Source organism: Streptopelia decaocto (assembly GCF_964273445.1).
Source record: "Streptopelia decaocto genome assembly, chromosome: 7".
Taxonomy (NCBI): domain Eukaryota; kingdom Metazoa; phylum Chordata; class Aves; order Columbiformes; family Columbidae; genus Streptopelia; species Streptopelia decaocto.
The window spans coordinates 66,309,339-66,332,807 of NC_138661.1; the positions used below are offsets into that span (position 1 = coordinate 66,309,339).

The 23,469-nt window shown below is 38.6% G+C and overlaps 1 protein-coding gene across 1 annotated transcript in view; it reads right to left on the reverse strand.

The window, feature by feature from the left end:
• Positions 1 to 23,469, reverse strand: part of SHANK2 (SH3 and multiple ankyrin repeat domains 2) — a gene marked incomplete at both ends in the record, with an annotated part of 273,237 nt that overhangs the window by 245,972 nt on the left and 3,796 nt on the right. The window contains 7 exons of the mRNA XM_082059244.1: positions 10,104 to 10,181; positions 14,081 to 14,197; positions 17,411 to 17,578; positions 18,363 to 18,514; positions 18,775 to 18,883; positions 19,470 to 19,541; positions 20,865 to 21,068. Coding sequence (XP_081915370.1) covers positions 10,104 to 10,181; positions 14,081 to 14,197; positions 17,411 to 17,578; positions 18,363 to 18,514; positions 18,775 to 18,883; positions 19,470 to 19,541; positions 20,865 to 21,068 — 900 coding nt within the window. The remainder of the gene's footprint in view (positions 1 to 10,103; positions 10,182 to 14,080; positions 14,198 to 17,410; positions 17,579 to 18,362; positions 18,515 to 18,774; positions 18,884 to 19,469; positions 19,542 to 20,864; positions 21,069 to 23,469) is intronic.

The following is a 23,469-nucleotide window of genomic DNA, read 5'->3' on the forward strand; positions in this document are numbered from 1 at the left end:
AATAATCAAAGACTAGGGGTTTAAACTTCAAGTATTGCTACGTGCCGCACTGAGATCTAAGCATTTTCCACACCCTCGGACCCTAACCTCATGGAAAGTGCCCTACAGTGGTTGGGTCAAGCTCAATGTCCTACCTGGCCAATGACAGAGATTCTCCAGCAGAGGCTACTATAGGGAATACAACAGTGTCCCACATTCTGTTCAGGGAATGGAAAGAAATTACGACCAGAGCCTTCCAAACACTGGTTTTGCCTCCCAAAACTCTTACAAAGTTTTCACTCAAAAGATAAAGCACCTTGTTTTCAGCTACACCAAATTATCTATTTGTAGCTAAAGACCTTCCATAAAACAAGTTATTTGTGGCAATGCAGGGTGCAATTTGGTATAACTTAAAAGAATAGCATGGCACTAAAATCAGGAAACGTTAATGAAAAATAACCATGTTCAGTAGAATAGGTTATATAGAAAGATTCGGTAGCATGGCTTTAAAACAATCTTAAGTGAAGCACAAGGAATGTATTTCCAACCTGGTGACATCAAACAAAATTTTACCCAGTTCAAAAGAACTAGGATTTTACCCTAAATATTTTTGAGCAACTAATATTTTTTAAATAAGCAAATACACAATGGTGTGCATCCAAATAGAGGACATGTATTTAGTTGTGTATTATTAAAAAAGTACACCGCAAGCACAACAGTGCTGACACATTTTCACTGCAAAAATGCTGGTTTTGCTTGCAAGAGATTTTACAATCCCTATGGGTCTTCTGAAATACCCTCAGTAGCCATGGAACAGCGCCAGAGCTGACTGGCCAAGTGAATTCAAGCCAAAATTAAGAGAAGACTATCGCACTGAATTACCTCTTTTTAGTCTCTTTATGTCCTGCAGCACTGTCCTAGCAGGACTCTATACTGGACTGACACCTTAAATGCCTGTAGGCAGCCTTGTTCATGGTCCAACAACCTTATTATGACTTAAAGTAGAATCTGTATTTTATTTTACACCCTTCTTTCATGAACATACACAACTGTGTTCTTAAAACTTAACTGCTCTTCACGAACAAGCCACAACTGAATATCTTCAGATTAAACTAAACTTGCACGGACACCAAGACATAAAAACAAAATCTAAGTCCCTTGCTCACAACATGTGAGCAAATCACTTCTAAATCATCTCACTCTCAGTTTTGAAATGCAAACTAAACTCCTATGACAAAAGGATCCGGTGTTATGCAAGAACCAGCTTGCCAGAAAATGTTGAACTGAATACGCCGGCAATTCGATTAAAGTTACCACGAAACACGTCAGAAAGCAAAAAAGGAACGTGCAGGCAAATTCAGCCCAGGCACAACTTCACTGATGCGTGGCATTCTTTTATTTCCTCCTGTTTCTTTAGATTAGAAATAACTAAGATTTCTAGGTTACCCCACTTGGTACAGATCGTATTAAGCCTCCTCCATGGCCACTGCACATATTGGGAAATTTAGTCTTTATTTCTGCTTTAAAAGTAGGGGGAAAAAAATTACATCTTCTTGCTTCTCTACTAAAATGCCACCTAGGAAGAAGATGTGTTTTTCTATGCTTGTGTTTTAATAATTAATACAGAAAAGAAAAAGCAAACAGTGCGATACATGCGCATTTACAGCTGCAGACTCATTCCACGGGAAAATCTAGCTCAAGCTGGAAAGAGCCATCAAAATCCAGTTATTACATAATCCTTATTACTGCTACATGGACGAGCAGCAATTTCAAGGGAGTATTTACTAGAAGCAGATAAAGCCAGGTTTGAGCATCAGATAAATCAGATAAGACAGAGCCAGTAATAAAATTGACTTAATTTTCTTCCTGCCCCCAAAATAATATGCTAAATTAAAAAGCCATGAAATGCAATCTTCTTCAGCAGAACTCTTTTAGAAGAAGACTGAGAAAGTGTGCTGTTTGCTAGGTTTTGCTTTCCTGGAAATGACCCTAAATGTTGGGTTACATAGAAAACTCAACTAACGCGTGTATAGATCTGTGCTGCTGTATGGTAAAAGCTTCCAGCTCTGAAAGCATTCCTACTTCATAGAAAACCTAAAAGCTGCTATATTAGCAGCTTCTTCCCCAAACACTTTCAGAAAAATGTCTTCCTACTCACAGCAGGCAGTAGATACTGCCCACTGTTTCACAATAAAAACTGTTTATGGGATTCAATTCTGCAAACACTTAATAACACAGCGTTGTTTCAGCTGCTAACCCGAATGGCTGAAAACGCTTTTTGAAAGCCCTTAAGATAAAATGCATCGGGTTAATAAAATACTATGATTATTATACCTAATACATTTGGTGGATTCATTCCAAGTCCTGTGGGTTAACTATAATAAAACCTTTGGAAACAGCAGCCTAGTTAAAGTCAATGGCAATAACATCCTCTGCTGAAGAGGGACACGGGATGGCAGTGTATGCCAACTGCTTGTCAGGAACATTCCCAAGAAGATGTTAAGTCTGTCCTAAACACATAGATCCTCTGTTTTTAGAAGCAACAAGAACTCGCTCAGTTATTTGCAGAAATGAGCACTGAATAGCCTGTATAGTCATGTATAAGCAAGAGATGGTGCCACCACATCAGCTTTCCATCACAACTCTGGTCATTAATCTGTATTTGCAGGTCTGAAGTGCCCACAAGTCCCACGCACAGGCTGTGCTCAGCGTCACCCGGACACAAAATAAAACTATCGCTGCCCAGATGCAAGTGTAAGTTCAAACAATCGCAGAATAGTTTGTGTTGAAGGGACATTGAAAGCTCATCCAGTGCCCCCCCTGCCATGAGCAGGGACATCTTCACCAGCTCAGGTTGCTCAGAGCCCCGTCCAGCCTGGCCTGGGATGTCTCCAGGGATGGTCCATCCACCACCTCTCTGGCCAACCTGCGCCAGGCTCTTACCACCCTCATCATGAAACATTCCTTCCTTACATCAAGTTTGAAGTTGTGACAATCGTTTTGGGTGCAGCAGACAGAGGCACATAGGAGAACAGGAGGACACCACTGGGTATCCTGGTCATGGTGGTAGAAGTAGCCTCAGCACAAAAGGTGGATTTTCAGTTTCTCTGATATTTCTGGTTCGTTACTATTGACTAATTCAATCAGCGTCACTAAAGCTATTACATAGACAAAATTGTGGCATACAAAATGTAATAAGGTATCACGTCTTACCAAGAAACTGAATGGTATTAATATCTCAAAATAACATGGTTTGACAATAAGAAAAACTTAAGTGCAGCAGATTACAATGAGCATGCTTATCTACGGCTTGTGAAACAAATTTTCCACAAGGTTTAACCTTATTATACTATACATACAGGTACAGGAATCAGGAATTTCTAAAAAAAATCATCTCTCATCTCTCCTGCAGTTAAATCTGGAAAATAATCTGATATAATGTACCTTTCTGCAAGAACACTGAGAAAAAAATACTGGATATCTGTCACACTCTGAATGTTCATACGGTGCCTATCATTTTCATTTCAATACATGTAAAACCCTGGCAACAATGCAATTCAAATAAATGGACATTTTATATTAATCTCGTTCCATTTCTTTGTATTGTGTTGTTGCCTGACTTAGGACTAATGGGGGTTTTTTTGATGTCTTAGAAACACAACATTTATTCACCCCATGTTTGCTCTAAACCAATAAAAATACAAAAACTTCTTCTGACAGACACAACAACTGAATAAAGTATTTTCAACAACAAGATTTAAGGTGCTCTTTTTAGCTATAGAAAAACAATACGCACAGTTGTCCCAGCTGATCCTTTTACAAGGACAAGACACGTGTGACCGCTCAGTTAAGACCAGACTATTTAAGAACTTACCCTTGCTGCCTTCTCTTCTAGGATACAGTATAAATCAAATCACAGGAGCAATATCCAATCTTGCTATCAAAATCCTACAATTAAATTAAGATTACACAAATCCCCATTTGCCTCTTGCAACTTCACCCATGACAACTAATTGCGTCTGAATCACACACGAGCCTTTCTTTCTTTGAGGCAAGAACTGATAGTGACCTTTACAATTTAGTTTACTTAATTTGTTTCCTTTTATAACCCAGTTGCTTCTGAGCTTTTGGAAGTTTATCCATTTGGCAGCAAAGCAAACAGATTGGCTCTGAGCTACCTCAGAGAGGCTCTTTTTCCCAGGGAAATTCTGCTGCATGTGAGAACACCTGAGGCATTTCAGCTGGACACCCTTGTCTGAGCAAGGGAACAAAAGCGCAAAACATAAAAATATCATTTAATTTCTTTACGTTTTACTCTATTACTTCCATTTGTCTGATCTCTGAAAAATAACCAAGGGTTGAGACAAAGGTTAGGAGTGATCAGCCACCACTACGCAAACCATCACTGGGTCAAGGTGAATTCATTTTAACCTTATTCCATACCCATATATCTTTTTCTCCTCCTGTATCTCTTGCTATATCCAGCCCTTAGCAAGCCAAGTGTTAATGAAAGCCCCTTCGGCTGGATTTTCACAAGTAGCTGCAACATCTTCAGAAGTAGTTGAGGCAGAAGCATCTTTGTTGTCTCATGTTCTCAGCAAGAGTTTTGCTGCTGCCCAACAGTTTGTCAATAGCTCAAAATTGACAAAAGCGGCAAATGTGCTGAAAATCGAGGTCACCTCTAACCTGCCATCAAGCACTTTCTTGTTCAAGTGTCTCTTGGAACAGTATCTCATATCCTTACTGTTCTCAGGAATATTGGCTTTTGTTAACATTTCCCCTAATGCCCTAACACATCAGCACCACAAAGGCATAAATATGCCCAAGGCAATGTGTAAAACTGCTCAAAGCCTATTTGTCCCAGAAGAATGTGTGTTCCTCTGTATAAATAGCACTTCAGTGTAAGCAATGAGAAAACACGTCATAACTAATCATTGTTTGCATCTGGATATATCATCACCATCACCTCCTTTTTTCAAAAATTTTAATAATGTCTTTTTAAGAAATTCCATTGAGCATGCCTCCATATATACATACTAACACACTATTTTTAAAGGAAAATTCTATATTTTGTTCTGGTCTGGTCACTTGTGTAAAATTAAAAATGCTAATTGCAACTCTTATTAATACCTCTATGTCTAAGTCTTAAAAAGTCATTCTGTAGAAATATTTATTACACTTATTCTAGTACTTTTGGGGTGTTTGCATGACTAAAACCTTAAATCTTTTCTTATCCATATCTAAATATCACAAATACTGAGTAAGTGTAAATTAGACTTTATACTCTTCCATGACAGATTGTCCTTTACCTGTTTTTCTGTACTACAAGACACAACATAAGTGATCACAAGCATTTACCCAACGTGAAAAAAATCAAACAACCAGAGCAAGTGTGAATAAATTCCACTATTTGACTCACATCAGGACAAGAGCTGGAAAAAAGCTAAAAGCCTGACTAAAGGCAGAATGGGCCATGAGAAGGGAGCTATATTTTTTTGCCAATAATACACAATATTCAATGATGCATTCTTCACACAGGTGCTCCAGAAAAGGAATTCGGATGAAAGTAAATACTTGGCAAAAACAAAGTCCTTGTGTAATTCATGTGTTCCATTAACCCAGCAGTTACTTATTTTAACATCAACAGAGAAAAAATTGTATTTGTAAAGATGCCTATTTGAGGCACAAAGGTTTTAAAATTATCTTTCTCAGAGTTTCACTCTTTGAAAAAATAAGTCAGAGACAAAAAAAATACCTGAAGAGAACTTATTGTCCTTTGCCTGTAAATTTCATCAAAAAGATGGACTCAAAATTATAATGAACCAAATCAAAATGGGGTTTTGGGAAGCCAGAGACCTTCTTAGTCTCTACAACTGCCCGAAAGGAGCTTGGAGCAAGGGGGGGTTGGTCTCTGCTCCCAGGAACAAGTGATGACAGGAAATGGCCTCAAGTTGTGCCAGAGAAGGTCGAGGTTGGATGTGGGGAACAATTTCTTCCCCAAAGGGCTGTGGGGCATTGGAACAGGCTGCCCAGGGCAGTGCTGGAGTCACCATCCCTGGAGGGTTGTACAGATGGACATGAGGTTCTCAGGACATGGGGCAGTGCCAGGGGTGGGGGAACGGTTGGACTCCATGATCTTGAGTGTCTCTTCCAACCAAAATTATTCAATGACCCGTCTCCAAGTTCCATGGTTCCACGCCGTGCTCAGTTGTGCCTGTCTATATTCCAGCACAGCCAGCTTGGTTTCCAAATATTCAGCCTGGTTTTGGAGCCCCTGTATCTGAGTCAGGCTGCTAAACCAGTTTATGCTGCCACATTATTAACATGGAGATCCCTGACAGCATGCAGGGCAATTAAAGAAAACAAAACAAAACAACATCACACAACAGGGGAGATGGGACAAGGAGAGGTGGGTCAACAGAGTTTTTCAGTATGAGCAAAACAACACATGTTTTCTCTCACCCGTACTCCAAAAAAGCTGAATCATTTTGTTTTTCCAAACAATGTTGCCTGAGACACCAGGCATGGAAAATTTCATTTAAAATCATTCAAATCTGGCAAAAATGTGAGCAATTAAAAATAGATGTTTAGCCAACAGACTGAAAGGAACAATTCTACCTGCAGAGGACCTGGAAGGTTGCTGCTCCTCCTGCCATTTACGTAACATAAGTGCATTAATAATCCATGTTAGAGAACAGAGAATTTTGTTAACAACCCACGCTGATTTGGGACAGACATGGTCAATAATAAGGTACGTCTGAGAGAGAGAAAACATTCTCAGATACAACTCTGCCATTAAAAGGTGTCACTAAATGCCACCTCAGAATAGTTCTTCTGTATATTTTGAACACATATGCTTTGAAACACTGACTAATTATTAGCATTAGTAGTTCTAAGCTTGAAAGTGCTTTATAGCCCATATGAAGAGATACTCATTATTCATACAGAGCTTCTGCTCACTAAAAGAAAAAGGAAAAACATGATAAACGAGGCGTATGTTCATTTTAACTTACACAATACAATTTCAGCAGCTTGTGTTCCACTACTGGATTAATATTTGCCAGATAGGTAAGAAATCATTTCACATTAATCTAGGAGCACATAAATTGTGTGGAAAACTAATTAGCTATGGATGTTGACAGGGTATCATGGCTTTTCTGAAAGGATATTTTGGGCGATTTTACTAATAAAATAGAAATTGTAATGGCAAAAAACAAAATAAAACCACTGGAGACTCTGAAGCTAACCTAAAGCTGGAACAGAACCTACAGTTCAGCATTTCATAAGCCAGTTTATGAGAGCTGTAAATCAATGTGCTGTACGCCAGTGGAAAACATCATGTTTTTGGCAAGCTGTACCATAAGGTATCAACAGCTGGGGAAGCATCAGCAGGACTTACAGCTGGCATGGCTGAGGGCACGTCCAAGTTCAGTGCTACTGCTCAATTTTAGTTATTTCAAAAGAAAAACGGCCAAGCACAATGTATATAACAGTGTATTATTAGCTAGCACTTCCAGCTCTGTAATGCTGATGTTTTTTTCTATCTGTTTGCACAGAATAATTAGCATGTGAGGTACTTAGATTACCAAGACAGGATGGATAAGTAAGCGATTAATAAACAGAATTGGCAATATCGTCTAATGATGCGGCACAGGTTTCATCTTACCTCTAATTGCTAGTCAGCCTTCGACTGAAATGCACAGAACACAAAACATCCTCACACCTAGACCGAGGATGGTGATGCAAGAATTGCTCCAATCTACTTGAAAGATACACAGGGAGGAGATTCACCCCACATCCATACAAGTGTTACTACATACTAGCAGCGGGGGAAGTCCACAAAAACATACAGCCAGATTCCTGCTGACCCATATTCTGTTATTGCAGAGTACACCCTATTAGCAGCAGAGTTGATTAAGGTTGACAGTCACAGGCAGACTTTTGGCTACGGGTGACATCAAATGTACTCAACACTGATCGCTACCTTCATGGAGCCCAGTAATCAGCCAGGACGAAACACACTCCTTTAAAGGTAGCTAATAAAAGTTTAGATACTTAATTGGGAAATACAGACAAGCTCTTTCATGGCCTCAACAACTGGCAATGCCATTCCAACGCCAACTCTGTTAGACACTGAAAAGGCAAGAAGGCCAGTCAGACCCCAGGGTGCACACAGTGTGCAATACTCAAATTAAGCAGCACAGAATTCAGCCCAGATGAGTTTTTCTTCTATATGACCCGGTAAACCCATGCTTGTTTTAATAAGCACTGTGATTTGGTAAGAAACAAAAACATATGCATCTTTTTTTTTGGTGGTAGTAAAATTACACTATATTCATTGGGCACTAACATGAGATACAAACCCTGCTGTTCATTTCCATCCAAATAAATAAAGCTTTGGCAGGCCTTGAAAGCAACACACAAATTTCTCCATGTCTGGATACTTTTGTTTTGCAGAATAGCACAGTTTTCATAACATTAATTTTCTAAGCAGCAACTCAAAAGAATCATCCTACTAGATTTCTGAGAAAATAACAGAATGGAGGTTACTCAAAGGAATAGATGCTGCAGCTACAACCATTCTCGTTATGTACATATGAGATGTTCCTTGCTACTGATTACATGAGTAAACATTTTTAGTATGCAAAATCCTATTAACTCAAGAGGATTCTGCATAATTTTATAACAGCTCCACTTGTGGTGTCTGATCGACTCGGTCAGCAACAGACAGATGGCAAAGAATTAATTCTAATGCTGCTTTATTGCAATTCTGGCATCAGGCTTTTCTCTACTCACTGCATTTGGAAAACTAGAACTTTTCCTACATTCCCTGCACCTAAAAGTAAGAAACCATAGAGTAAGAAGATGGACAGTCATTTCCTTTCTTTAAGTATGTGGATGTAGAAAGGATAAAACAAAGCAAATCTATTATTCAGTCCTGTCCACGCTAGGGGAAGAGTGACCAGTCAAAAGCCCAAACATCAGAAGTGTAACATACAATAAATTACAACAAATAGGATTTTATTCCATAGGGACGGGAGACAGTTCACTGGTCAGCAAGTGCACTTCCACAGCTACACGCTTCTCTTCAAATTATTTCTTCTGTCTCCTGTGCTCACTTTTGTTTCGTTTTGGCTACTCATCCTTCATTTCTTGAAGCCCTACAACCCCCAGCACTACCTTTTACCAAGATTTTCTTTTCTGCCTTTTCCCCCCTGTATTTTTCTGTTCTAAGGAGAACAACATTGCAGCAATCAAAAAAAAGACAAATGGAAGCTCTTCTACTCACCATTTACCCTCCCCATTCTAAAACAAAAAGAAAACTTAAATCTCAAAGACATAAAATTAATAACCTCCCAAAGTAAAGAGACGACATGGGAACCCAGCCCTCCAATAATTAGGGTTTTCTCTTATAGTTTTAATCACTCCATAATGCTAAGGTGCAGTGAAAAGTATTATCTAGTGCTTAGTTAATTTGTGCTTAGCGTATATTTAGATGGCAAACCATTAACAGTTCAAACATGGTGCCTAAAATTAAATCATTAATCTACTGTCTCTCCAATTTGGGGAAAATAGTCCCAAAAGTAAACAGTGATCTGGCTGGGATTTGTAGGCAAAGCTCTTAAGATATAAAACTGATGGCCAGAAAACCTTCAAATATGGAGATAATTGAACTGATGTAGAAATATTTGGCCAAGGGGTTTTTTTAAGAACCTGAAACTCAGAGACGTTATCTACACATAAACTTTGAGAAGCCAACTCAGATACTCAGACATAGTTAATATTGCAACTACTTTACTTGTCAAAACACAAGAGAAAAGGCACTTTTCCTTGAATTCTGTACAGCACTATCCAAAGTGGGTCGAGGATGTGATGGGAAAGATACAACAAGCAAAGGTAAATTAGGATTTTTTTCTTCCAGAAGCACTATTTTCTGTAAATTCTTTCTGTTCCTATTTCTTAAAACATTACAGCTTTCATCCCTCTTTCTCACGTCAGTTTGCATCGTGAACGTTTCTCTGCAATCCAGACTAATTAAGACCGCTTCAAAAATAAAGTTCGCGTGAGATTTTCCTCCAAATATTTGTGGGGAGCAAGGGGAAGAGGTATTGCTTTGATTTTACCTGAAAAGGAGACTGGCTGTTGTAATTCTTGATCTCCTTGTTGGCTCCGCGGAACAGCAGCACTCGCGCACAGCTCTCCTGAAAACCGCACAGAAGTACAACCTCTTAATACGGGTCTTTAGTTACTCAAGAGATGTTCTGCCTATGAGATGTGTTCCTGTTTGGTATATATTTTCTTAGATAAGAAGCAAACAAACAACCTGAGAAGTTATTAGAATAGTACTTTAAATATGACAAGGCTTTAGGTGCTTTGCAGTAGAAACAATATGCAAGTGTAAAAAATGTAGAGGAATGGAAGACGTAAATATCTTCTTAAATTTTTAAGAAACTGTACTGTGGAAATTCCATACTGGACAAATCAGATTTTGCAGAAAACGTGTTAGCTCAAAATGAAATTTGACTCTTTTTGCCTATTTTGTAGGGAAAATAGTACTGTTCACAGTAAACAGCACCTGGGATGAATTATATCCTTCCCTATTGCTAAAAATTAAACAGTTTTACCCCTTGCATGCACTTTGGTTTTTTCAACCTATCTTCAGCTTCAAACATTTAATACACCTGAAATTATTTGGTGTGGCTATACACACTGCACTGACCAGTCTTACCGTCTCTCTTTTCCCCAAAAAATACTAACAGTTACAGCGCAAAACCCTTATAACACGAGAAAAATATGGCTTCAGGTCCTCTGAAATGAGGTAATCTGCAAAAAAAGGTCTTAAAAATATTTCTTTGGACAAATATGGTGTATTAAGTCACTACTCTGCGCTGCTGTAAATCTGACTGACCATAACCTGCTAGAAATCCTCTGCGGTTCTCAGAACACTCAACTTTGTGATGATCCACACGTGGGCTGTATTTCCTACCTGTCATCACTTTTAAGACCTTATGCAAACCAGTTAACATTTCAAAATATTTTAATGTTCCCTCATCATAAATATTTTTGTTCATTTTCTTGTGTTTTCTGTATTTCTTGCCATGTTGTGTTGTGGTATTTCAATGTGCTGCCGTTCACTTTTAACAGTAAATTTCCAGCCAGTGACTGAAACAGTGACAGAAATGAAGTTTATTTGCTAGACTCTAAGTCATAAGTCAACACCCAGAAATAATGATTGAAAATAACTTTTGTCAATGTGGTTTCTAATTTATCACGCGAGATTCTTGATACCATTAAGTCTCCTCAGTCACAGGGTTGTCCTAAATAAATATATCCATGGAAGAACCCATCCCACCCTTTCACCAAATTTCAGTACTCATAAAAAAATAACCTTTTGTTCCCATACTTCTTATCTGCATAACAGCTTGAAACAGCAGAATGGATCGTATCTCAAGACGGTACATTAACAATCATCTCCTAGATGGTAATTTTTTAATGAGATATAATTAATTGAGATAGCCTCAGTTGCTTGCACTGACATTGGCACATTAGGTGTGTTCTCTGTATCTCTAAATATAGAAAGACCAAGAGCAATGTGCAAAATGTCACAATATTTTTCTTGGTTTTCTGGCTTCTCTATTAACACTCATGCAAAAGAAGGAAACATGCTGCAACCTAGAGAAAGACCTACAAGTTTAAAAACAACAACAAGTTATTTTCACAGTTAACTTTTCCTAAATTCCTCTTTGTCTGACTCCTAAACAATTCTAGGTTTGCACACTATATTGTATTCTCATAACAACTATCCCACTATGTTTACTGAGCAGTACCTGGTGGGATAGATTAGAAATGCTAGTAGAACCCTTTACCATTAAAATGCCCAATTCTGATCCAGAATTTGAGAATATAAATAATGATATTAGGAAGCGTATTGTATTTATTGGCTGATTATTAATTTGGTTATCAGAATAAATAATTCAACACTACAAAAGCAAAATAATTACACATTTTGAAACTTCACCTGATTTACACATTTAACTAAGCTGTCTGCAGTGTAACAAAAACCAAAGGGATTTATTGATTAAATGGCTTTCATAAGAAAAGCTTTGACAAAGGTGGTCAGAGTTGTTCAATGTAAGAATTGCCAGGAAAATTAGTTTTAGATTAAGTACTGCATGTGTGTGTTTATTGATTTATTCATTTAAAACAAACAGAAGCATTCCCAGCTTCATCCTCTCTCCCTTTTGCTCCCTCCCCATCCTCCCAGTATTAGGGAGAACAAACCAGAGAGAATGAGCAAAAATAGCCACCACCAGGAATTGTTTGTATTATGTTTCCTTTGTTAATTCAGTGAAAATTGTACATTGTACATTTGTACATTGGCAAAATGCAGAGGTGTAGCATCAGTCTAGATTTCAGTGAGTTACTGGGTGCTCATGAAATCATTTTTAAAATACTGGTTTATTCCGATCAGCACTTCACTGACACTCAGGAAAACAGAACTACCAACTTCACGAAGTTTCCCAAGAAAATTCCCCAGGGAAGACTGAAAGGGAAAATTAAATGGGTAATGACTCCATCTACAGGAATCGAGAGGTAAAAACGATAATCTAATACTGTCTTTCCCATCCTCTCCATCCAGCAAAGCCAGAAAAATCTCCATCTTTCCACATTAGTGAAAAACAATTTTCAATAAAAGGGGACCCTGAAAAAAATCCGCGTAGGTTACGGTTTCACAGCACCCTCAAAATCTTGTTATTTTCACATACACCTCATGATGGAAACCAGAAGCCTGACAGCGCAGCCACAAGATGTTCAACTTTCATTTACAATGCCAAGCTCAACGACTATGAAGATAATTGCAAATTTGTAGATGCAATTTCAATTGGAGCCTCTTGAGTCTTCTACAGAATAATTTTCTCCACTGAGGTCAGGGGGAAAACACGTCTCCACGTGAAAAATACCATCATTCTACAGGATTATTCTAATTTCAGCATCGTATCAATTGTGACACACACATCAAGTCAACAGTCTTGAAAAATGTCAAATAACTCCCAAAATCCTTTTTTTTTTTTTAAGAAGTTGAGGGTATTTTAGACCTAAATGAGTAATCTGTCTTGACAAGACTGTTGAAAAAAAACTAACATGGTAATTAGTTAAGAAGCAGATGCTTTAACAGATGTTTCACTAGTTACAGTCACATCTGATGACTTGTTTTTTCCTAATTCAATGTAACATTATACGGGCTGTGTTTTAACATAGTTGTAAAACTCATTCCCTTCCCATCCCATCCATGCAAAGGGAGTATAAAATGCTATCAAATCAGATGGTTCTATTAATTGTAAATGACTGCACAAGTTGTGTATCTCCTGTATGATCTACAGATACATTTCCACAGTATTTTCCAAGTGTTTCTTATTTAATTCTAATTTAACTTCTAGCAAAAGAGCAATGAATTCTGAATAGGAAACAAATATTTGGATATAATACCAAAAAAATGACAAGCTGGTAGAACACCATGTTGTTTTATTTTCTAATTAATATGTATACTGTTGCTGCCTTTAATGAGCAGCTCTATTTGTAATCAGTGCATAAAATACTAATAATATAGTTTTCATGCCATTATGTTCTCTCTAGTTTTTAACGCCACTGTTTAAAACCTGTAACACTTCCTTGCATAATAAAACAAACAAAAAATAATGAGCTATTTTCTTCTTCAGTGTAACTTGTCTCTACAGATCAATAATAATGGGAAATTTATGGCAAAATTTATTAAAAGCGAGGAAACTGCATCTCAGGAAAACCTAACACCAAACCAGTAAAACTCTTCAACAGAAAACCCAACAAGCTTCACTTTCTGGAGCATGAAACATTTAGTGTTTGTACCTCCGTTATGCCTTTTCTTTTTCCTGGCTACATGTTATTCTGTTACAGCACTTGTGTCAAGTCTCCACAGGACTCGACCCCCCAGACCCAAAGTGAGACACCCCCCAGCTCAGCCACACCGAGGGGACCCCAGGCAGCCCTCAGCTCCCGCCAGGGACCTTTATGTCCCAGGAGGATGGTGGAACTCTGTGGCACTGGGTGGCATGTGCCAGCTCACCTGGTTGTAGAGGGCACAGATGTGCAGCGCCGTGTTCCCCGATGCGTTCTGCGCACACATGTCCGCCCCGTAGAACAGGAGATGCTCTAGATGTTGGACGTGTCCATATCGGCAAGCCTGTGAAGACATGCAACAGAATCATGGAATGGTTTGGGTTGGAAGGGACCTTCAAACTCCCCCAGTGCCCCCCCTGCCATGAGCAGGGACATCTTCACCAGCTCAGGGTGCTCAGAGCCCCGTCCAGCCTGGCCTGGGATGTCTCCAGGGATGGTTCATCCACCACCTCTCTGGCCAACCTGGGCCAGGCTCCCACCACCCTCAGGGCCAACAATTTCTTCCTCATGTCCAGCCTGAATCTCTCCTACTTTAGTTTAAAACCATCACACCTTGTCCAACTGCAACAGGTCCTGCTAAAAGTCTGTCCCCATCTTTCTCATCAGCCCCTTTTAAGTACAGAAAGGCTGCAATAAGGTCTCTAGCCAAGCATTCCAGGTAAAGATTTTTAGCAGAGAAGATGTTATTTTTAGGTAGGGTCTCATTTTTAGAACCCCCCCTGGACTGAATGGGATAGGACAAGAGGAAATGGCCTCAAGTTGTGCCAGGGGAGGTTTAGATTGGATGTTAGGAAAAAATTCTTCACAGAAAGGGCTGTGGGGCATTGGAACAGGCTGCCTGGGGCAGTGGTGGAGTCACCATCCCTGGAGGGGTTTAAAAGGCATTTAGACGAGGTTCTTAGGGACATGGTTTAGTGCTAGAATTGGGTTATGGTTGGACTTGATGATCCTGAGGGTCTCTTCCAGCTGAAATGACTCTATGATTCACACCCGTATGTCCATACCTGCCTGTAAACACCAACGTGTGCACTTTAGACACAGCAAGTCTGTGCATAAGTTTAAGCACCTGCTTATTTAAGGAAGAGCAATTTAAGGCTTCAAGAAAATACAAAGTTTGCCACTTTTTATTGACTAATATTGACAACTGTCAAATGTGACAAGCAGACTGACAAAAGGTTTTTCGTCCTGCTGATGTTCAGGAAGCTGCCCACTAGATGGCACTGAAGATGATCAGATTTCCAAAGTTTGCTTTTAAGGTGTGAAAACAGCTTGGGGAAATCTGGCCAAAAACCTATTACTAATCTTCCTGATTCTGTGATGTCAAGCAGGTGCACAGCATGTACGGGGCACTGATCCAAAAAGGGGAACATCTTCAAGAGTTACTTTATTACCCACACAAATAAAATCTTAGACCCTGAATACTTGGAAATAAATCTTGATGAATGAGACTCCAGCGAAATTTGAAACTGTCCTGATTAGCAAATAAGTTTGTGAAAAAACACAGTATTTCCCCTCATCATTCTCATTTACTTGACTACCTTCTTCTCTCCAGTGCACCAAATGAGCACCTCCCAATGTGTAACGTTTCCAACTTCGTATCATCTCAGATCAGTTTAATTCCTGTATAATAATACAGAATTTAAGTTGGCAGATTTCCCCCTTTACTATAAGGATAACCCAGAGGCTTAACTTCTATAGTTAAAGATTGTGTTAGCAAAATGAAAAATATACTTGCTACCAATTATTTCCTTGCCATAGAAGGTAACGTGGCCTTCTTCACAAAGACCACAACATATGGGACTGTATCAAAGCATCATCTTTCTTAATTCACTGAGGGATGCTTGTATTATTGATTACTGAAAACAGATTGCTGCAATCCAGATGTGAACATTGATTTATTTAGGATTACAACCAATACAATAGGTTTGGAAAGCTCTGTTTCATTATGAGAAAATAATAACCATATGTGTATAAGGCTGGGTTATCAAAATAGGGAATTTTTCTCTACATTTTCAGGGAGTCCAGATGGGGTAATAATTTGATCTATACAATCCATTTCCTCCACATTCTCAGAAACAATGGTAGTGGATTAATCTTTCTTTTTTTCCCTAGTAAAGATGGATCCAAACAACCTTGACATGAACACACACTGGGAAAGAGCTCAGATCTCTGCCCAAACCCGGGTACCAAAGCGATCTCCCATTTCTTTCAAAGAAAAGAAGGAAAGAAATATGTTAGTGCACAAAAAAGAGAGTCTAGATATCCTAAGCAGGTCTGTAGGTTGATTCCTCACACCTTTATTTATCTGATCACACTACATCAGTTACATTTCTTATTGCTCTAACTCATCCATAGAAAGAAAAGGCATAAAATAACTGCAATAACATTCGGACTGCTAGAATCCTTAAACTTTGTGAATCGCTGAGTTTATCACTATGCAAAGAGAAATTAATAAGGCGTTCTTACACACAACTGTTGTGCAATATTCAGATGTTTCTGGAGAAGACAAGAGTTCAAAGAAAATGTTGTTTTTTGTTTTGGGAGGGTTTGGAGGAGTCTGTTTTTTTGGTTTTGTCATTCTGGTTTTGTGTGTGCATTTGTTCGTTGTTGTTTTGTTTTGAGAAAATGCCTTGCCAAACATGGCAAAGTCTTTGTAAGAGATGCAATTTAGGTCTCTGATGAGGAAGAAGTTCTACCTTCCCAATAGCTACAGTGAAACTGCTCAAGATGTGCCAGTGCCTGACAAATTCTGGTACTGTAGCTTACTCAAGGTATCATGAGTACTATGAACCTCAAAAGATTACTTTTCAAAAATAATTTTTCTTTATCAAGCATAGAATCATTGAATAGTTTGAGTAGGAAGGGACCTTCAAAGGCCATCTAGTCCAACCATGCTACCACCTTTATCCACACACTTAACATGTAGAAGAGGAAAGGAAAACCTGTGTACAAACATCAGAAAAAAAAACACTGGAATCTCAGTTTCCACACCCAGATGGAATGAAAACTCAGCACTGAGTGTGTAAGAGTTTAACACCCTTCAATGCAACACACTGAAGGATCCTGGCAGCAGAATCCTGAATCCAAATCTTCCTGCAAAGCTCACTAGAGAGAAAAGAGAATGTACCTCTGACAAACACGCAAGAAGCGTTAGCAAGGATTCTAAAATTGGCATCTAACAAAAAAGATCTAGCTACATTTTTTTACTGATGTGCCACTGATGGGATGCTAAACTTCCATGAGAACATTACAGAAATATAAGTGCAATTTCTACAGCAAAATGCACAGTAACTGTAGGATTTGAAAGCTACAGAACTCCACTGGAACAGCTCCCACTTCTAATTCACCCCAGCAAGACACAAAGTAATAAGCAAACAGAACAAGGCAGTAATTCCATACTTGCACGTGCATGGACTACATATATCCAAATGGCCTTCAGAATATAGAACAGACACAGCACTTTTCCCAGCTCCCAACAACAAGTAACCTTTCCCACCTGATGAATTTCTTGCCACCCGTTTTCGTCTTTACAGCTGACGGTGGCGTGTTCGTGGAGCAGCAATTCGCAGCAGAACGGATCCCCCCCCACGACGGCCGTGTGGTACAGGGGGGTCAGCCCACAGCTGTCCTTGTAGTTGGGAGATGCTCCAAGCTCTAAAAGCGTCTGGAAAGCAACCACGAACTGTGAAAAACCCCATATTTGGAGGGACTTCTAACTATAAAGGGACTTTTCTACCTAAAAAAGTATTTACAAGGTTGGTATTCGCCATAATGTATGTTTTTTGCTCAATTCTTTACAGAATGGGCCGCAGCACAGAGTAAGCTAAGCAAGGAATGACCATGGAAGAATTAGGATCTAAAGGAATGGAGAGGGATAGCAAGGGAAAGATGAGCGGCAACGTTTGATTTCCATCCTCTCATTAAGTTCAGAAATGTCAGTTCTGAAAATGCCGCGTTGCCTTTGCAACGTTCACCTCTTCAGTTACAAGATGCTTTATGAAAAATGTCACGCAATTTGAATATCTGTCAAAAGGAAATACAGAAAAGCCATAAGCGTGAGACTTAATCCAGAATTATCAAGGTGATTTAAGAATACCTGTTAAAATACAAAAGAAAACAGAAGAGGCTGTGTTAAGATATAATGTGTAATCCATGCCACTGGCATTTGATAAGCAACAATCACTCGATTTCTATTGCCTCAGACAGATCTTTCCCAACCTATCAATGAATAAGGTTAAATTTCACCACTATTTCTTCCTACCAAATAAACCCACTTGGAAATGAAAAGGCCCTTTATTGAAAGCAAATCCTGAAAGCCACAAGAAATCACTAGAGCAAGCACATATCAGAGGATTCATTGAGGACAACACAGTAATTAACTGAAAGCATTCTCCTTCATGTATTTGTTTCTATAAAATAATGTATCATTTCCTACTGAAAGCATTTACCTTGAGGGTTACTTGGTTCTTGGCTCTGGCTGCTTTGTGCACAGCTGTCATTCCATCTTTGGCTCTGAAGTCTAAATGTGCTCCTCCATTTTTCAGAGCTTTTATCACTTCTACTGCATTGTCAAGCTGAACTGCCAAAGTCAGGGGTGTTTCTAAAAGAGAGAATACAGGTACTTAGAAAAAGAGGAGCAAATTTATTAAATGTAGACCATTCGCTTTAAAAATGTTAAGTTAAAAATGCTGCTCAATCGCAAATTATCAATTTTCTCCTTCAGATGGCAAAAGCCTACAGATTGCATTAGCCTAGAGTTATGAAGGCAGCAAAAAGAGTGTGTGAGATTCAGCCTGTTCGTCAATTTATGTTGAACAAACCCAAAGTGCAACTTTATGCTGCCACTTTTATTATTCTGACCTCCAGTTTCTAGGTCATGATAGTTTGGGTCCAGTCCTCGGTCCAACATCTTTGTGATTTTCTCCACTGAGAGATGGTGGACATGATCCATAAATTTTCTCAAATTAGCCTGAAACAAAGAGTGAAAAATGAATCATCCTCTGATTTTAAAAAGAAAATCTTGACTAAGTACAATATGCTGTCAATTGATGTCCATATCCATTGACACCACTGAACAGTAGCTAATTCACATTCCTGGAGAACCTGACTTTATCCTGAGAGCACAAATCCTACGGTTTATAATGTTCAAAAGTCAAGCGCAGTGAGAAGGTTCTGTTTTTTATAGTTTTAATGAAAAAATGTGGGAAAGATTGATTCAGTAAGAAATGAGGATGGTGTATGGTGATCATTATTATTATTCTGACCTGCAAACAAGTCTAAAGACACAGATCAGCATTTTTGCAGCATGACAAAAGCACATTGTATTTATGAAGTAAGGTTCTTTTCAGATTCTTTGGGTACATATAGGAGAGTCAGACATGGGAATTTTTCTATGAGAGAAATTCCAAAATACCAATTTATACAGCCCCATTGCACATACGGGTTGTTGTTCAGCAGCTGGCCCAGGTGGTCATGAGCTCCTATTTATTTCCAGCTTCTCAGACACGACTTTGCTCAGGAGGCACTTCCTAGCTTCTCCAGTAAATCACACATACCTTTGTATGAAGCTTGGCCAGCTGTTTTTCATCAAGATTGAACTGTTTGTACACTCTTTTCTTGTATCGAAACTGAGGGAGGAAATAAAAAGGATAAATTTTAAACAGCCTACTTTGCTTAAAAACTCATTTTCTGACCTTACCAGAAAGTATCATCCATGATGATGTAGATTTAGGCAATTTTTTTTAAAAAGGCTTAGGATTTCATTCTGAATATTCACCAATAATCAGCACTGTGCTCACCATAGTGGCATCGTGGTTTTACAGTTCATGTAAGCAAAATTCATATCCTGAAAAATCCCTAAATCAACCTAGGCAGAACTTACACGTGGGATTCGTTCTTCTGGTGTTCAACAGGACTGGTCCTGTGAAGGAGGTTGCGAGAATTGCTGCTTTTTTTGGCCAAATCTCACTCACATTTTACCCTGAACAATTTGCTACCCTATGGCCAGAGTACCAAGATCTACAGCAAAAATCATGGGGTTTACATAGTTATAATTTACTATTATCTAATCGTAGAATTCAAAGAATGCAGCAGGTCTGTAGGACAAGGAGACTGTATTGAATGAGGATTTAACACCAGCTTTTTCACAAGACCCCTTTTAGCCCCCGAGTTGTAAAATCCTTTAGCTGTGGTGAGAGGAATTTTGTGAACCATGAACACTCGTGAAACAACATGACAGAAAAATTAATCAAGTGGTTATATAATTTTATTTAATGATATTTAATATAGTATGGACACGGGTGATTGACTGTTCTTTTTTGTTGGATTTGTGTTACAGTGGAGTAAGTCTATTAACTGCAGATTATTAGTGGTTGATGGACCACTATACAAACAATAGCAAAATGAATTAAATACAAGTTTCATGCCCCAGTTTCCCGCTATACTGTGTTTCAGTGCAATCTGGCTCCGCTCCCTGTTCACCCAGTCCCATAATAGTTCTGTCCAGTTTATTCCCCATGAGTAACAGGGAGGGGGGAAATTCCAGTGCAACTGTTTTGCATCCGCACCCAAGCAAGTTTCCATGAGAAAGAAAACCCTATATCTGGGAGAAAGCAAAGGCTGGTTATCCAGCAACTGCCACCCTACTATTGCAAACATCAGAGACCCAAAAGTTAATCTAGAACTTGATATTTCTTTATTAAATCACAGAGTAAGACACATTTCCTGGGTTCTCAGCAGAGGAAAACTCCAAAATCAAATTTCCCAGAGGGATTTATTCTTTGCAGCCTTTGGGGGAATAACACACAGAACAGCTCCATTGAGCAAGTGGTCCAAGTTCAGACTTGCCAATCACTGTTTCCCACATGCAATTCAAATGCACGTAGAAACCTCAAATACAATTTACTGTACAGACATAATACAAATGTTTTAGATATTAGATCTAAAAGTACCTCTAGTGAAGGAACTCCTTTATTCACTGGCTGTGGGTATTCCCTAAGAAGTCGTTCCTCGTCCAAAAACTTCCCATCTCTCCCGTTGCTTGCAGGTTGGAACAGTCCATAATTCAGGACATCTTTCAAACTCTGATTCAATGTGCACAGAATTCGTTGCTTTGCAACCCACACTGAAGCTTCTGGGTTAAATCTAATGCATTTCTGCAAAGAGAAATTATTTTAAAAATTCTAGTTAATGAAAAAAAACCCACATTCAAACAGTATCTTACATTCTAAAATTTACAAATGTCATAAATAAATAGAAACATACTCAATAAACCTACAAATTCCATGGCAAAACACACATAAACAGAATTAGATTTCAAATGCGCATTCATCTATAATAATTAACGCACAAGTACAGTGAAAACACACGACTTTTCAAGTCCTTCCACAAATAGTAGAGACTGGATCCTTCTTCAGGGAAAGAACATGGCAAACCTGTTTGAAAAGCCAAGTGGAACGGATGTTACAAGATGTTTCATCAGCCACTTGATTCCAGGCTGTTCTGACAATCGATCTGATCCTCAGCAATCTCACAAAAAATTGCAGGCAAGAATTCTACTTCATTTTAAGCCACATTTATCTTAGGGGAGATTTATGGGAGGAGCAGCAGAGGAAAACCTTGAAAACCCTTTCCAGCTCTCTGCTTCTAACCAAGCCGGAATTTTAAATAAATTAGGAATTTTGCTATTGTAGCTTATATTGCAGCCACTGGTTATGACAACAGAAGAGCTAGTAAAAATAAGACTGAAGTTTACAAAGAGAATGAAGTGTTTCCTTTAACTTTGTCTTTTAGAATGAAACATATTTATCCTGGTAAATTCTGCATACATCTGAAAGCAATCTCTGATCCCATCTACACAAATCAAATAACAAATTCATTTGAATATTTCAATTCTGAATTTCGAAGAGCAAACTCGAAGGCAGAAATCACAATATTTTATATGTACACAGTGTCTTCTTGACTGTCCAAATATCGGTCGGCAAATGTTTTCAACTGTAAAAAGTACAACCAGGACATGAAGGACTTTCAATTGACAACTGTTTCTAACAGAGTAAATGCTATGGTATGACACGGCTTTGATTTTAATAATATAAATAATAATACAAACCACTAACTTCTGATCACAGTTTAAGTCTTTTTTTAATGCACCTTGAGAATTCAACATGTTCAGTTTTGTTCAGTCTATTCTTGTGTTCTATCTGTTCCCGATTGCATGTAAATATTGCAGATAATGGTGTGTATTTCTAATTCTCAAAGATTTGCTACACTGGCAAAATTAGATATAGCTTCACATTTCTTCAGAATGTATTTCAAGGGAAAATAATCTTTCTACAGTGTTTACACACACTGCATCAGTAACGCACAATATTTATCTTCTGAAATATCTTCCTTTCCACAGGTCTGACATTGGCACCATCGTATAAAGCACAAGGATGGGACATCATAATTTAACTGCCTGAAATAGCATTGAGGAATTCCTTTTCTGAAGTATCTTGAAGGTTTGTTTTTAGATGAGTTATCTGATAACAATATTGCTGTTGTATTTCTACCACATAATATTTACAGTCCCTGCAGCAGTATTTTTAATTTTTAAATTCTTACAATATTTACTGTCCCTGCAACGCCTCCCACTGTCACACTCTTCACCCTGAGCAAACATCAGCTAAACCACAGCAGAACCTACAGAGACTGCCTGCGTTACGAAATAAGTCAGAATTCATTAGATGAACATAGTGTGGTGACCACAAAGAAATGAGACAGTAGCTGAGTCAAAAAAGCTGGACGATGTTTTCTAACCTTCAACGACTTATTAACAACAAATCAAACAAAAAATAGGGATAGTTTAGTGGCATAGAATTACAGGAGTACACACGAAACAAAGATATTTTGCACTGACAGATGTGGGATCTATTCTTTTCATCCTTTTTGTTGCAGCCCATGACCAGATGAAATGTGGTAGTTGGTCTTGAACGCCGATGTGCACCCTAAAAAATTGCAACAGTGCTTTCAAATGAACACCAAAATAAAGCTCAAAAACACCATCAAAACCATACTAAACCATGCAAAATCCAAGTCTAGCAGCAAGACAGCACATCAGCTTTTGTTACCGAAATGTAAGACCTGTTTTTTTGATATTAAAGCTCTTTAGATCATGAGACATGGTCAGTTATAAACTTCCATTCCTGCACAGTGAGTCACTAAATGTGACAGAAGGAACGGAAGCAAGGGAAAAAATACAGCTCACCCACTCCGGCTCAAGGGAAGGTATTAATTCAATGGGAATAACGTTCATGATACAGAATCTCTGAGGAATAACATTTATCTGTTCAAAATCTGTCAACCAACACATCTTTTACATCAGGCTCACGGAGCTGTCAATCACACAGAACCGTGCTGCGACAGGGGAGCCAGGACACGGTTGTCAGAACATCAAAATACAAGGTATTCCCTTCAATAGAAGACATTGATATTAACCATGTGGCAACCAAAGAGTGGAAAATGCAAATGAGTTGGGTATCACGAAAAGAAACCTGAGCAATTGCTCATTTTGATTTG